At 41.9% G+C, this 17,314-nt stretch overlaps 1 protein-coding gene across 1 annotated transcript in view; it reads right to left on the reverse strand.

The window, feature by feature from the left end:
- STAB2 (stabilin 2) overlaps positions 1 to 17,314 on the reverse strand; it is a 263,642-nt gene that overhangs the window by 78,304 nt on the left and 168,024 nt on the right. Inside the window, exons 40-45 of the mRNA XM_073620305.1 lie at positions 16,045 to 16,090; positions 15,089 to 15,165; positions 12,907 to 13,032; positions 4,932 to 5,005; positions 3,741 to 3,812; positions 2,963 to 3,082 (exon numbers count right to left, since the gene is read on the reverse strand). Of these exons, the coding sequence (XP_073476406.1) occupies positions 2,963 to 3,082; positions 3,741 to 3,812; positions 4,932 to 5,005; positions 12,907 to 13,032; positions 15,089 to 15,165; positions 16,045 to 16,090 (515 nt within the window). The remainder of the gene's footprint in view (positions 1 to 2,962; positions 3,083 to 3,740; positions 3,813 to 4,931; positions 5,006 to 12,906; positions 13,033 to 15,088; positions 15,166 to 16,044; positions 16,091 to 17,314) is intronic.

A 17,314-nucleotide genomic window follows, 5' to 3' on the forward strand; every position in this document is an offset into this window, starting at 1 on the left:
CATCCTGAGCTGCTCTGCCTCCACCTACTTCAAACTGACATCGGAAGGACTGGAAGTCTGAGGAGACTTTATATCTGGACCAGGACAGTGCTGCTAAGCTGGATGGCCTGGAGTCTGAGGGGACCTGAGTGCAATCCAGACCAGGACACTGCTAATGTAAGAGGGGGAAGGGGGAAGAGATCACACAGGATGTATTCTAGAGGGAGGGAGGACAGGCTTCCCCAGAGCTGTGTATACTGACTGGGCAACCACACCATCCACAATACTTGTACCATGCCTGCAGTCTCTGATTGTCTCCTGTACCATGCCTGCAGTCTCCGACTGTCTCCTGTACCATGCCTGCAGTCTCTGACTGTCTCCTGTACCATGCCTGCAGTTTCCGACTGTCTCCTGTACCATGCCTGCAGTTTCCGACTGTCTCCTGTACCATGCCTACAGTCTCTGACTGTCTCCTGTACCATGCCTGCAGTCTCTGACTGTCTCCTGTACCATGCCTGCAGTTTCCGACTGTCTCCTGTACCATGCCTGCAGTCTCTGACTGTCTCCTGTACCATGCCTGCAGTTTCCGACTGTCTCCTGTACCATGCCTGCAGTTTCCAACTGTCTCCTGTACCATGCCTGCAGTCTCTGACTGTCTCCTGTACCATGCCTGCAGTCTCTGTTTCCTGTATTATGCCTGCAGGGGGGCCCCAAGAAAATGTTTACACAGGGTCCCATCAATATTAAAGACAGCCCTGGTTCAAGTATGAAGTGATATTCGATTGCATCATTTACAGGGGCCAGTTTGGAGTGTGCACTGGGACCGCATGCCACGGACCCGAAACTAGTTTGCCCAGCACCCTGTAGGGCACTGTGGCAGGAGAGAGCACGGGGGGGTGTAGCACCATGGTTTACCACACAAGGTGACACCAACCTTGGTGACACCACTGCTTCTAAAAAGATCAGTAGATACTGAAAATATCTATTGATGACTGAGGACAAAGTAGTTAGCTTAAATAATAAGGTCAAAATTTAGTTCCCTGCTCTGCTGCCCCCTTTTCTCTGGCAGCTTATTCACAATATTGGTCCCTAGATGTGTACTGACTATGCTGGCAGGTCTCTTGCTATCTGTTCTTGACTGAGGCACACTTTTTGCTCACATCAAGAACAGTACACTTTAATTTCCTGTACCGGGTAGGGTTGCCACCTCATCCCTTTAAAACCGAACACATTAATTAAACATTTTCTGGGGCTAATTTAATGCAGGTAAGGCACTAAGTTGAATTAATTGCTAACCTTAATCAGCCACAGAACCTGTGTAATTAATATGTGTTCGGTTTTAAGGGGATGAGGTGGCAACCCTAGTACCGGACCTGAGCTCTGTCACTTCAGAAGAGGGGCCCTGGCACCTGCAGGAGAGGAGACCCAGCTGTATTGCTTTGTAACACCTGTGGATCCTCTGCAGTGCTGGCAGCTTTCTCCCTCCGGCAGCTCTGCAGAGGGATCAGTTCTATATACTTGCAGTCTCCCAATTTGCAGCAGAGGAAGACAGTTGCAGAGTCTCTGCTGGGTCCTAAAACTCCCGCTCCGTCTCCCCCTGGCCCGTAGTTGCCAGTGTTATCTCCTGTCAGATGGTGAATGAGCAGGAAGCTTGCTCCCCTCCCTCCAGATCGTGCTCTCACTGCTATGTGTTCAGTGTGAACTCCAGGGTTTGTATGCAGCAGTGCCTCTGCTGGAGGGGGCGAGTATGTGTGTGTGTGTGTGTGTGTGTGGGGGGGGTTGCTGCTGGAGTGAAGGGACAGAAACTTCAGGATTTTGGAGAGGGGGTGAATATGATACCAACCTAGAACTGCAGATAGCTGCCACTGCAGTGCTAGAGCTTGGAGCCAGTGGGCACATCTCTCTCTCAAGCTGAATGACATCTGTAGCAAGCCAGTTCTATATACCACCACTAAGGCCCCCTTTATACTAGTGGGAACACACGTTCCTACTCCAGCTTTGCCACATGACACGTTCCTGCTCCAGCTTTGCCACATGACACATTCCTACTCCAGCTTTGCCACATGAGACGTTCCTGCTCCAGCTTTGACACATGACAATTTGCAATTAATAAACATAAACAATTAATGGCACCACAAAGCGCTATGCGCATTTGCAGTGCATTTCCAAAATGCACTGCAAAAGGCCCGTTACCTGTGCACTTTGTCACACATCCAGGAAACATCAAATGTGAATGCGGCCTAATGCCTAGTATACACTGCTAGTTTTTTTTTCATTCAACCCAGCGGTCTGAACAAAAAAAACAGACACCTCAGGTTAGAGCCACTGTACTAACACACATGTTAGTACAGTGATCTCCCCTGCTGTTCTATTGTGTTCTGATGGGGGGGGGGGGCAGAACCCTCCAGTCAGTGCTCTCAGCTGTTGGCTGAGAGCGCTGATCGGGAGATGGTCAGCAGACCTTTTTAGGTCGTGCCCCTTCAGAAGCCGGCTGTCATGTAGTCCGACAGGGCTGTATACATGCCATGGCTGTGTTGGTTTACTTCACAGCTGCAGCATTTTTAACGCAGGCTGCAGAGTTTGATAGTCAGCACCACCTGTCAAGCTTCTCATTGAGTTCAGTGGGGCCGCTCTGCACCTTGAAGCCAAATACTTGGCTCATAGTTGAAATGCGGTCTCGCAGTTTGAAATTGCCATTCAGCAATTGAAAAAAGTAAAAAAAAAAAAAACACCAGGTAGCAGGAGGCGGCAGTAGCGAGGCTATAATTTCTGCCATGTCTGCAAAGCATACCATTGCGACTGTGGCATTTTAGTGAATTGTTATTTTCGAGGGGGGGCCCTGACAGGTAGGTTGTACGGGGCCCTGTGATTTCTAACAGCAGCCCTGCTGCCAGGTGCCACATTGTTACATCCCTGTATTCCTGTGTCAGTTTTCAGAAGATTTTTTTATGAAATTGACACACTGCTGTTGAAGGTTACATACCTCATAGATGTTGCCCTTGCATATTATGCCATCTCCAATGTAACTAGATTTGCATGTGCAAGTTCTTTCTGCTGGACCAGTATGGTTACATGTAGCATACTCACTACAACCACCGTTTTTCTTTAAAAACAAAAATAAAAAGATTTAGTATGAAATGTATAGAAAATGAAAAACATTTACCTGTATGTACTAAAATTATGAAAATGAGCTGGTTATGAAACACTATTATAATCAGTATACACAAAGGAAGTGATGGGTTCTAAGAGCCGAGACTGTTCTTTTGTTATCGTTCAAATAGTAGTTGTTGATGCTAATTTCTGGAGAGCAAAAACCAAAAACAAATCTCTATTTCTATGGACCATATTACTATTTGTTAACCATTATATTTAAAAATAAGTGTCAGAGCTTTTCCACAAAAAAAATAAGTATTTAGAATAAAAAATATAAAAATTATAACAATAATGTGGGACAGCACAGTGCCTTAGTGGTTAGCACTTCTGCTTTGGAGCACTAGGGTCTTTGGTTCAAATGCCAGCCAGGATACCCGCAGCCTGTATTTATGTGGGCTTTAGGCATTCCGGCTTCCTCTGACATGATGGTAGATTCATTGACTCTAGTCAAAATTGGCCTTGTAGGGTATGTAGGCATGTGAAGTAAGGACCTTAGATAGGTCAGCTTTGAGGGCGGGGACTGATATGAATGTACAACATGTAACTTGCTGATACTATATAAAATACCAGTGATAATAATTATTAATAATTATATAAAACATACTCACAGTTAAACATGGATTTATAGACTTGCATTTTTTACCATCTCCATTATAGCCTTGTAAGCAATTACAGACAGACTAAAAGAGAAAACATATTTTTACTACTGAAACATTTATATTTTACCTTTGTTGATTATGTAAAAGCATCTTTAACCCCAGCTCCAGCCATTGTCTTCCAGCTTTAGATAGAATGGGGATGGGTTAGAATCTATGTCTAGGTTTTTTGCTGTCAGGGTCCCCCTTGGGGTTATAAAAAAGCTTGAAAATCAAGATTTCTGAATGGAGGGGGGGTGGGGGGGTGGCTATCCATCATATGCCCATCCTCTATTCTTATATCCTGTTCAATCCATAGAAGCTGTAGTACGGCTTTTATGAATGGAGCAGCTAGACGGAAAAGGTGGGCATATTCAGGCTCTCCTGATGAAAGCCTATGACATCCCCTTAGCTGTCTGAACCCTGTTGCACCAGAAGATTGGGTGGCGAAGGTGTGTGTGTATGTGGGGGGCATCGGAGGAAGAATGTTTAATCTAAAGGGGGACACAACAGCACAAGGGACACATCCTACTGAAGGCAAGTAACATCTTTTGTGCTTATTTCTTTATTTTTATTTCAGATACACTTAGGCTTTAAGCTTTAATTCCTGTCACAGTGACAACCTGATACACCTGGGGCTGATTTACTAAAACGGGAAAGTGCTAAATCTGGTGCAGCTAATGGTAGCTAATCAGCTTCTAACTTCAGCTTGTTCAATTAAGCTTTGTCAAAAAAAAAAACTGGATGCTGATTGGGTTCTATGAAGAGCTGAAACCGGTTTTTAGACTCCACAATCTCAGTAAATCAACCCCATGGTGTCAGTAGGAGAGGAAATAGGAAAGAATTGCCACAGACAGCAATGAAATCCTGATGAAGCTTAGCCCTCGCTATCTAAAACTAACAAAAAACTACTTAGTTGGAGCTGGGCTTTACATTGAGAACATATACAGAATACGACCAGTATGGGGAGCACTTAATATAAAATTAACAAAAGGGTATCAGAAAACAGTGCTTTTAGATGTAAGAGATTATATATGTATCTTAATTATTCCTTCTATAAAAGTAGCATTCGTGTTTTGTTTTAACATTTGGTAACTGATAGTGGTTCCCTTAATACAAGTAAAACTTATTTTGGTTAACAATATTTGGAAGGAATGTGTTTACCTGATTTGGACCAGTTTTGGTACATTCAGCATTTTGATCACATCCACCATTATTTACCACACATGGATCAATCTCTAGGAAGACAGAAGATAAAAGCAATTATACCAGAAGACTAAAAAAAAAAAAAATATTGGCTATTGTGGGTATGTTGATTAAAAACAGACCTTGTTTCTGACCTGATTAACATCTGACTCATAGAATTATTTTGATCACTTATTATCTACTACTTAGTTAACTACTGTATGTGAGAAGCATGCTACAATTTAAAGCCCCCTTAAACCTTCCAAGACCTAAATTAATGAGATAATTAATACTAAAATAGGTTAGTATTCTTGATGATATTTTTTCAAAGTTTAACTTAATTTGCTCCTCAGGATCTTTAAATAAATAGGCATAAAACTAAATTTAAACTTTCCAATCTTCTGACTTCCTTGACTTGGACACTTTAAGAAGAAAATGGTCTGCTGGGAGTGATGACACCCGCTAAATTTCTTCACATTAAAATCCTTACCCTTCTTTTTTAGGTTTTACAAAGAAGATGGTTTATTTTTACTTATACTTATATGGTACTATTAGACAAATAACAAGTGGATTCTGCATTCTACCCAACTATACCCACTATAATAGCTGCTGTATCAATATCATTATATATCATATATTGTGTATACAAAGTATTGTATATAACATTACAATGCTACCCTGATACCCCAAACAATCTAAATACCTACAATAAATATAACTATTATCATTGTGCAATGGAAGAGAGACCCAGGATATTGGGGGTGCTAAAAGGAGACTGTTTACTCCAGAGAAATTAAAGAGCTGAACATTTCTGCTTACTGGGCATTAAAACACAGCGCTGTTTGTCCTTCTTGCTTATAAGGGGGAAAAAAATTAGTGCATGCGTTTTGCCGCTGGGGTGCATATTGGAAGTTGTGGAATTATGAGCACTTTATTGTGGAATCATCAGCACTTTATTACACTATAACTAGAAGCCTGTTCACTTGCAACAGATGTATGATATTTTATTGGACCTTGACACGCTGGAGGGACTTACAACTAGTCTGCTTTAATGAATGATATTATATTATTTTTTACTATTTATATGATAATTACTATTTAAGGTATATTATATACAGTAACTTCATGTAAAGACAGTGAAAATCCCAATCCCTCACTCGTACAGTGCTTATAAAAACTTGCTGTTATTACATTGTGGAGGTATTATGGTATGGCTGCTGTGGTTTTCTTTTGTTCATACATTTTATTGATTTTTTTTTCCACTTAAGTTTAAATTGATTGTTTTTGCACTATACTCAGGGCAGCCATCAGAAAATTTTGGGCCCCTTACACAGCTTTAGGCCTGCCTGCCCCCCCCCCCCCCCCCAGCCTGACCACCAACATTCCTCAGGGCTTGCCCACGGGCCATCCCACCGAATCCAAACACAGGCCACATCACCTTTACGTGCTCAGCCCCCCCAATCCTGTAAATATGTCAGCCCCCCTCACACCTGTATATATGTCAGCGCCCCCCCCACACCTGTATATATGAGCCCCCCTCACACCTGTATATATGTCAGCCCCCCACCCTCACATACCTTTATATATGTCAGCCCCCCCTCACACACCTGTATATATATGTCAGTGCCCCCCATACATCTGTGTATATGTCAGCGCCCCCCCACACAGCTGTGTATATGTCAGTGCCCCCCCACACACCTGTGTATATGTCAGCGCCCCCCTCACACACCTGTATATATGTATATATGTCAGCCCCCCACACACACCTGTATATATGTCAGCGCCCCCCCACACACCTGTATATATGTCAGCCCCCCACCTGTATATATGGCAGCCCTCCCCACACTTGTATATATGTCACCCCCCACACACACCTGTATATATGTCAGCCCCACCCACACCTGTATATATGTCAGCCCCACCCCACCTGCATATATGGCAGCCCCCACACCTGTATATATGTCAGCCCCCCCACATACCTGTATATATGCCAGCCCCACCCCTACCTGTGTATATGGCAGCCCTCCCCACACCTGTACATATGTCAGCCCTCCCACACCTGTATATATGTCAGCCCCACCTGTATATATGGCAGCCCTCCCCACACCTGTATATATGTCAGCCCCCCACACACATCTGTATATATGTCAGCCCCACCCCCACCTGTATATATGGCAGCCCCCCACACCTGTATATATGTCAGCCCCCCCACACACCTGTATATATTCCAGCCCCACCCCCCACCTGTATATATGGCAGCCCTCCCCACACCTGTATATATGTCAGGCCCATCTGTATATATGGCAGCCCCCCACACCTGTATATATGCCAGTCACACACACACCTGTATATATGCCAGTCCCCCCCCACACACACCTGTATATATGCCAGCCCCTCACATACACAAATCTGTTAACACACAAGGCTCGGGCCCCTCCCTGTACACAAACAGCCCTCCTCCCTTTCCCTCACAGTCCTTACTTGTAAAGAAGGTCTTCCTACCTAGTCCTAGCGCGTTTTCACAAAGCTAACATGTTGCTGAGAAGCATAGTACAGTGCACACAAGGGGTGCACATGCACATAGTAGCCAGAGGTGGCAGTAAAGAGCTCGATGTCTGAGCTCAATGACACGAGAACAGCAGAAGCTGTAAAATCGTTTCTGTAATGCACAGCACGGCTCCCCTTCACCTGTCCTGCCTTCCTGTGGCCCGGGTGGGCCCATTGGGCCCCGGGGTCCCTTACAGTTGTGACGGCTGTACCCCCTGATGGTGGCCCTGATCATACTTATATATTCGTAAATTTATACTTGCCTGTCCATAGCATGGAAGGGTACTGTATGGTTTTAACTATTCATTCAGTATCTTACAAAATTTGAGTACACCCCTCACATTTTTGTAAATATTTTATTATATCTTTTCATGTGACAACACTGAAGAAATCACACTTTGCTACAATGTAAAGTAGTGGGTGTACAGCTTGTAAAACAGTGTAAATTTGCTACCCCCTCAAAATAACTCTACACACAGCCATTAATGTCTAAACCGCTGGCAACAAAAGTGAGTACACCCCTAAGTGAAAATGTCCAAATTGGGCCCAAAGTGTCAATATTTTGTGCAGCCACCATTATTTTCCAGCACTGTCTTAACCCTCTTGGGCATGGAGTTCACCAGAGCTTCACAGTTTGCCACTGGAGTCCTCTTCCACTCCTCCATGACGACATCACGGAGCTGGTGAATGTTAGAGACCTTGCGCTCCTCCACCTTCCATTTAAGGATGCCCCACAGATGCTCAATAGAGTTTAGGTCTGTAGACATGCTTGACCAGTCCATCACCTTTACCCTCAGCTTCTTTAGCAAGGCAGTGGTCATCTTGGAGGTGTGTTTGGGGTCGTTATGTTGGAATACTGCCCTGCAGCCCAGTCTCCATAGGGAGGAGATCATGCTCTGCTTTAGTATGTCACAGTACATGTTGGCATTCATGGTTCCTGCAATGAACTGTAGCTCCCCAGTGCTGGCAGCACTCATGCAGCCCCAGACCATGACACTCCTACCACCATGCTTGACTGTAGGCAAGACACACTTGTCTTTGTCTTGTCTACATGCGTGACCAGTCCATCATCTTTACCCTCAGCTTCTTTAGCAAGTCAGTGGTCGTCTTGGAGGTGTGTTTGGGGTCGTTATCATGTTGGAGTACTTCCCTGCGGCCCAGTCTCGGAAGGGAGGGGATCATGCTCTGCTTCAGTATGTCACAGTACATGTTGGCATTCACGGTTCACTCATGGTGAACTCCCCAGTGCAGCACTCATGCAGCCCCAGACCATGACTGTAGGCATCAGACATGGTAATAAATGTCCTTAGACTGCTTGTCTTCTGCAAACTGTTTGCAGGCTTTCTTGTGCATCATCTTTAGAAGAGGCTTCCTTCTGGAACGACAGCCATGCAGACCAATTTGATGCAGTGCGCGGCGTATGATCTGAGCACTGACAGGCTGACCTCCCACCCCTTCAACCTCTGCAGCAATGCTGGCAGCGCTCATATGTCTATTTCCCAAAGACAACCTCTGGATATGACGCTGAGCACGTGCACTCAACTTCTTTGGTCGACCATGGCGAAGCCTGTTCTGAGTGGAACCTGTCCTGTTAAACCGCTGTATGGTCTTGGCCACCGTGCTGCAGCTCAGTTTCAGGGTCTTGGCAATCTTCTTATAGCCTAGGCCATCTTTATGTAGAACAACAATTCTTTTTTTCAGATTCTCAGAGAGTTCTTTGCCATAAGGTGCCATGTTGAACTTCCAGTGACCAGTATGAGGGAGTGAGAGTGATAAATTTAACACACCTGCTCCCCATTCACACCTGAGACCTTGTAACACTAACGAGTCACATGACACCAGGGAGGGAAAATGGCTAATTGGGCCCAATTTGGACATTTTCATTTAGGGGTGTACTCACTTTTGTTGCCAGTGGTTTAGACATTACTGGCTGTGTGTTGAGTTATTTTGAGGGGACAGAAAATTTACACTGTTCTACAAGCTGTACACTCACTACTTTACATTGTAGCAAAGTGTCATTTCTTCAGTGTTGTCACATGAAAAGATATAATAAAATATTTACAAACATGTGAGGGGTGTACTTACTTTTGTGAGATACTGTATGTTATTTATTCACGCATTTATTTTAAATAATAATAGTTTTATTTTATACAAGTATTGTTTGGGGTATATGAGAAGCACTATATTTTTATACACAATTACACACTGCATTGTAGGGTTATAACCCTATCATTCAGAAAACGTAATATATTACTGTATTGTAATTAAATTCAATTACATATTGAAGTTTATGTTATATAGAACTTTATGTTAAAGCAAACCTTGTGGTTATCAAATATGAAGCTATCCAACTTAAAAAATAGCTCTCTAATGTATGAAACAAAAACTCCAGCCTGTTCCCGGACGCTCGATTTCCCCATTGGGCACCATTATCTTATATGTCACGCAGCATATACTGCGGTAAAGCCAGGTTGTAAATCACAACCCACACATCCAGTACACCTCCCTTCTTCCAGTATTAGTCATTTATTGCTGCCACCTTCTCACAATGAAAGTCTGTGAGTTTTCCAACTCATTGAAAACTTGTAAACATATGAAAGTCATATAAAAATCAATTTACGGTAAACACTTTTCTAATGACTCAAAATATAATCTCACTATACTTTTCCTTGAACTAAGGAAGTATGGAGTTTGGTGTTGGCTTCATATATACAGTATACACACACTGTACTGTATGTATAAAAGGTAAAGACTCTTAACCTCATTAGCCTATCAATGTTCTAATTTGCCTTGTATTATAAGCCCAAAGAGCAACCTTTAGGCCCCATTCACACTAGGTGTCGCAGGAATGCGCTTTCCTGCCTGCAATTTGTTTGGGTGTTTTTTGTGCAATGTGTATAGGGCAGCCCTTCAGTTGAATGGGCTGCCTTATGTGTGACAAACACACCAGAAGCTTGCACACCTTAGAAATCAAAAGGACTCGCTGCTCCAGGTGACTTGAATGTGCCTGATGGAACCTCCAACCAATGCTAGCTCCGGCCCGCCTCCGTGGGTGTAGTCAAGATAAGGAAGAAATGTCTACACATCGAGTGGATCCAAATTACATTTATTTAGTCACCAAAGTGACACCAGGGGACACCAACACACAATTTCGAAGACGTGTTTCACCCAATACAAATGTGCTTAATCGTTACTGATTAAGCACATTTGCATTGGGTGAAACGCGTCTACGAGATTGTATGTTGGTGTTCCCTGGTGTCACTTTGGTGACTAAATAAATGGCATTTGGAACCACTCGATGTGCAGTCATTTCTTCCTTGCACACCCTTTTGGGCGGTGCACGTTTGTAGCGTGTATTTTGCATGTTCCAAGAACACACACATAAAAGCATGTTTCTGCGCACATTCCCAGAATGCACATCCACTGGAGAAGGAATAGATGCACCTTTGGACAGCAGCATTGCCAGTCTGGGGAGAAGGTAGTGGTAGATGGACTAGCAGATTAAGATGGACTTTACTAACAAATAAAAGCTGAACTCCAGCTAACCCTTTTTAAGCAGTTATGGCAACAGTTTTTTTTCTCTTGAGATAAAGGTTTTATATATTTATATATATATATATATATATATATAAATATATATATATATATATAAAAGTTGACCATTGTAACCTGTCAGTGTTAAATGGTTTGTCTCTGCACTCTAACTGTCACTTTTGATGGACAGTTTGGTCTGTTAAAGGGAGCAGAAAAATAACAGACTTACTGGCTAAAAAAAAATAAACAAATGCAGCCACCATATCTAAGAATTGGTAAGCTGAAATACATTAATCTTTGGGGGGTTAATACTGTTTTGTACCGATACCGACAATGCAATGATGTTTCTAGCTGTACAGAGAAGGTATATAGTTACCGATTTCTCCAGTGAAATGGTAACCACGTACCAGGTCACCTCTGTCCTTTAAAACTAAAGCCAGGACATATTTACCAAAATGGCACATGTGGACCAGTGCATAATGCAGCAGACTACAGGAAGGGGCAGCACCAAGCCTCAAAATTTACAAACTGTGATCCTTACTTATTGTTTTTTTCTAGCCATTAGTTGAGGCGCTCCAGATGATGTCAGAGTGACAAAATGCGTAGGGCGGAGTCAGCATACGACCTTGCATCACTTCCTGTCACTGAGATAGTGTCAGCAATATATGCTCGTTATACCTTTTTCTGAATGTGAGTACCTTTTAAACGTATACACCAATAAACCAGGTTTTTATACAGTATTACGCTATGTGGGCTCCCTCTCTTCTCTTTCCATAATGGAATCTCGCCATAGCCAACAATAAAGATGGAGCTATCCTATACTGCTACACAGTGGCATATACTGTGGATGTGTGAGACCCCAAGAGGGGGTGGAGGATCTGGTGAGTTCAATCATTATAGGAGCACGAATAAGGCACGCACTAAGTGTTTATTGATTGAAAAGCCCACCAGAGCCAAAACGGATTCCTTCACTGGCACAACAGCACTTTTATTGTATTAGTCACGTGTTCACTTGTTTATGCACACCAGCACTTTGTATATTTATTTAATTGTATGAACATATTGCATTTATGGTTATTTTAATAAGGATTTCTTGTATCTAATTTACTACTTAAACAAGTTGGTATGATACACACTGCACTTCCTATTTAGCCAGGCACACAGCCTGACACACTTTTCACTTAAGAGTTCCCACCCATTAATATTCATTTCATTTTTTACTTTATTTCATTTTTTCATGTTTATTTTTCAAATTTATTTTTTATTTCAAAAATGAGCACATAGTCACAGTACATCTGACATTCTTTTTGGTTGCAGATACTCATTTAATAGGCACTACTTAATTCACATTTTTTCTCCCCACCTAAAACTCCTTCCTCCCCTTTTGGGGAGTTGAACACACCTGAACCCTATCAGGTTTAGAACAGCGCCATATCTACTTCTCTCTTTTTTTATTAGTGAAATGTTGTGGGCAAATCTGCAATGTCATTGTGTGCAGAAAAAGTTGAAAGCAGTCAAAAAGCCTCACTTGAGTTCCAAGAAACATGAAGCTTCTTTTTCCTGTTGGTTCTTGCAGTAAAAAAAAAAGTAAATTGGAATAAAAAGCAGACAGCATGCTTCCTCTCATTGTAGAAGATTTGTTTGTACTAAAATAATAAGAGGACATCAGATCTTGTCCAAAAATGGATTGCACAATAGATTGTTGTAACTCCTCCAATTGCTTTTATGTGTATATGTAAGCAATAAAAAAGAAAAGCAAAGAAGACTGAAAAGAGGCACTTGCTGTTTTTAAAATGAGAATTCCAACGTTTCTGGTTAAGTATTCAATTCACAAAAATATAAGATAAATGCTCACATTTCTGTACATACATACCAAGACACACTATGCCATCTCCGGTATAGCCCTGTTTACAGATGCAGTTCCTGTTGCCTGGTGTTGTCTTTCTGCATTCTGCATATGCTGAACATCCGCCATTGCTAGTTGCACAGGCATCAATAACTAAAATAAAACACAATCGTATTTTTTGGTATGCTGTTGCTGAATGCTGCAGTAATCATATAAGAAAGATTACCTGTGTTGAGCTGTAATATCACAAATAGGATTATACACTCATCTGTCACCTTATTAGGTACACCTATTCAATTGCTTGGTAACACAAATTGCTAATCAGCCAATTACATGGCAGCAACTCAATGCATTTAGGCATCTATATGTGGTGAAGACGACTTGCTGAATTTTAAACTGAGCATCAGAATGAGGAAGAAAGGGGATTTAAGTGACTCTGAACGTGGCATGGTTGTTGGTGCCAGACGGACTGGTCTGAGTATTTCAAAAACTGCTGATCTACTGGAATTTTCACGCACAACCATCTCTAGGGTTTACAGAGAATGGTCCAAAAAAGAGAAAATATCCAGTGAGCGGCAGTTGTGTGTACAGAAATGCCTTGTTGATGTTAGAGGTCAGAGGAGAATGGGCAGACTGTTTTGAGATGATTGAAAGGCAACAGTAACTTAAATAACCACTCATTACAACCAAGGTATGTAGTAAACCATCTCTGAATGCACAACACATTGAACCTTGAAGCAGATGGGCTACAGCAGCAGAAGACCACACCGGATGCCACTCCTGTCAGCTAAGAACAGGAAACTGAGGCTACAATTCTCACAGGCTCACCAAAATTGGACAATAGAAGCTTGGAAACTGGTTGCCTGGCCTGATTGGTTGCCTGGTAGGTTCATAATTTGGCATAAACAACATGAAAGCATGGATCCATCCTGCCTTGTATCAACAATTCAGGCTGGTGGTGGTGGTGGTGTAATGGTGTGGGGGATATTTTCTTGGTACACTTTTGGCCCCTTAGTACAATTGAGCATCATTTAAATGCCACGGCCTACCTGAGTATTGATGCTGACCATGTCCATTCCTTTATGATTACAGTGTACCCATCTTCTGATGACTACTTCCAGCAGGATAATGCACCATGTCACAAAGCTCAAAGCATCTGAAAGTGGTTTCTTGAACAGAACAATGAGTTCTCTGTACTCCAATGGCCTCCCCAGATGTAGTGGAACGGGAGATTCACATCATGGATGTGCAGCCGACAAATCTGCAGCAACTGTGTGATGCTATCATGTCAATATGGACCAAAATCTCTGAGGAACGTTTCTAACATCTTGTTGAATCTATGCCAGAAGAATTAAGGCAGTTCTGAAGGTAAAAGAAGGTCCAACCCGGTACTAGCAAGGGGTACTTAATAAAGTGGCCGGTGAGTGTATCTTTCAGTTATTTATGTTTGTGATAGGTTTCTTAGTGTAGGTTATCTATCATAGGTACATAATGAGCGCAACACACTTACGGACTAATATTATAGAGTCGTGTATTCCAAACTGTATACATTTTTTTTCAGCATTGTAGATCATCAAGAGTACAGTGTGCAGAAACAATCCCTGGAATTCATAAAGAATGGCACAGACAGATTTTGCGAAAGTGTCTTGCATGCTTTCTAAATGTAGCGCAGCATGCGCCAAATTCGTGTACCTGTCTAGAACATGTACCTGAAATTAGAACATGCTGTGCCAATTTTAGAACACAATGCAGGACACTTTCACAAAATCTTTGTACTCTAAAAGAAAGTTTATCTTAATTAGCTCCCCCAGATACAAACTTTCGGTATTTAATTTTGAATTTTGTGCAAGAGTTACACCACAATGTAAAAGTGGAAAAACAACCTGAATTTGGTACAATATGCGTGGTCAGAACCAAAACTGTTGCAAATAGTTTTTGAATTGGGTGCAACACATTAACAAGAATAATTAATGGCAGAAAAGTGGTGCGGAAGCTTCACTGAATCCCCCCCCCCCCCAATGGCTTCTATGGTGTAGCGCTTATAACCTGGCTCATCATACCTTCCATTCAGGTAATACAAATCTAAGGTTCATAACCTTCCCCAAACATTCGAAACATAGTAAAAAGTTTCAACTTTAAATACGTAATTTTTAGCAGCATTTTCCAAGATGAACAATAAACTTTTTTTAAATGGAGGATTTAAACTTACCTGTACACATGGTGCCATTTCCTTGAAATCCAGAGGCACACTGGCAGTAAGCAGTTCCATCTGCTCTCTCAAGACAGCTAACGGAAGAAAAGAACATCGGAGTGACTTAACAGACCATGCTAGTTGTCATCAAAACCATCTAACATTATAAAAGGCTAAAAAAGGCTATAAAAACACTTTCAATTAAAGAATTAAAGAGAAACAAAATGCTTCATATAATTCACTCAAAATCAGCTAAAAGTAACTACTGTACTAACATATCTCAAAATTGGCTTTTTTCAAATAGTGCTTGGAAAGCACTGTAGTCATTAAATTGGTATATTAGAGTCTGCAACTTAAAAAAAAAACAAAAAAAAAAAGATATCCTTATAACATGTGTAGTCTAAATGGAAGGGTAAATATATACCACATAAGCTGGCATCAAAATCTGTCTCCTTGATGAACAATAGGGAGATTGAATTAGAGAGAGAGCAGCACATTTACAATGACACCATGTTTTACCGTGGGTGTGTGTGTGTTTGGTGCTGGGGGTGACACTATGTATTACCACATGGGAGGGGGGTTGTGGCGCTGGGGGTGACACCATGTTTTACCGCACCCAGGTGACACCAAACCTAGTGACCTCACTGCACCTAGGAGGCCAATATTAATTATAGAACAGTAGGTGCAACATAAAATGTTTCTGGAAACTGGAAATGATACTTGGAAGGAGGCAATGGTGATGGGTCTTAAACTCCTAAGATTTATGTATTAAATCTCTATTTTTAGAATAATTGCATACTTTCCACCATAGCTAAGTGGTTCGGAAAAAGCTTTGAAGGACTTCTAGAGAAACTGCTGGAAGTACTTTGCAGATGTTACTTTATACACTTTGCTAACGATAATCTTTTAGATATATGTAGAGCTATATATTTTACTGATACTTAGGGTTTATGTAAGAAAAAAAAACAACATACTTTGCACTGGTGTGGCAGGCTTTATTGCATTTGTCCTCTGTGATTGCTAAAAGAAAAAAAAAAAAAAAAAGCTTTAAAAATATTTTCATAAAATATATCACATATATGAAAAAGATGGTGCCATCCAGCTACAGCGTGTCCTTCCTGGCACTTTACTGTGCCCAGGAGGGATAGGTACAGCATCCAGCCCCGCTGCAGGCAGCCTGTCAAAGTCTATGGCAGTAAATGTAAGAAAAGTCCTGGACAGCCGCACTCAAATGATGATCGCCTTTATTTTATAAAAACAACAAAATACATGCCACAGCAAGAAAAACAGGGGAACTGACGCGTTTCACACTGAAATTAGTGCTTAATCATAGCTTCAACTTTACTGTGCGCAGGAGGGATAGGTACAGCATCCAGCCCCACTGCAGGCAGCCTGTCAAAGTCTATGGCAGTAAATGTAAGAAAAGTCCTGGACAGCCGCATTCAAATGATGATCGCCTTTATTTTATAAAAACAACAAAATACATGCCACAGCAAGAAAAACAGGGGAGCTGACGCGTTTCACACTGAAATTAGCGCTTAATCATAGCTTCAACTTTACTGTGCCCAGGAGGGATAGGTACAGCATCCAGGCCCGCTGCAGGAAGCCTGTCAAAGTCTATGGCAGGTTGCGGCTGGATAAGGCTGAATGCTGTGTAGAGTAGTACCAGTCTTTAGAGCCCTGTTTATTAAGGGACGAAGTTAGCACCATAACACCTATTGCAAACAGTACATGGATTAGATCTATATGGATAGGTATATACTCAATCAATGCAATTTGTCTTCATTGATGTGAATAACTAACTGAAATATTGGTAAGTATGAATACAGCACCACATCTGTGACATTTGCTGTTATTTAAATGAGAATTCCAAGCAGATCCTACTGCCTGCGCACCTGAGCTAAGGGTAGATGGATTCCTAGAAGTGAATGTTACATGAATCATCTGCCCTTACTCAAGATAGCCACAGCCATGGCTAGGGGGCGTTTTTCAAAATGATTTCTCACTGGAATAAAGCATGGATGGGTGAGTTGCTGTGAATATTAAAAATGAATTGAATAGAGTTTTTGTTTTGTGGTGCTCAGATGCAATGTAGTTCCGCTTTAAGGTGCTAAATGAGATGTGCTAATCTCTTCTGAATAAACCCCCCACCAGAATATTTTATTACTGTGATAATATATTTAAAATCAGTGGTGGTCCGTCTAACACCCCCTATCTATGTGTCCGGCCCCCTAATCTACATGC

Source organism: Aquarana catesbeiana, linkage group LG03 (assembly GCF_042186555.1).
Source record: "Aquarana catesbeiana isolate 2022-GZ linkage group LG03, ASM4218655v1, whole genome shotgun sequence".
NCBI lineage: Eukaryota > Metazoa > Chordata > Amphibia > Anura > Ranidae > Aquarana > Aquarana catesbeiana.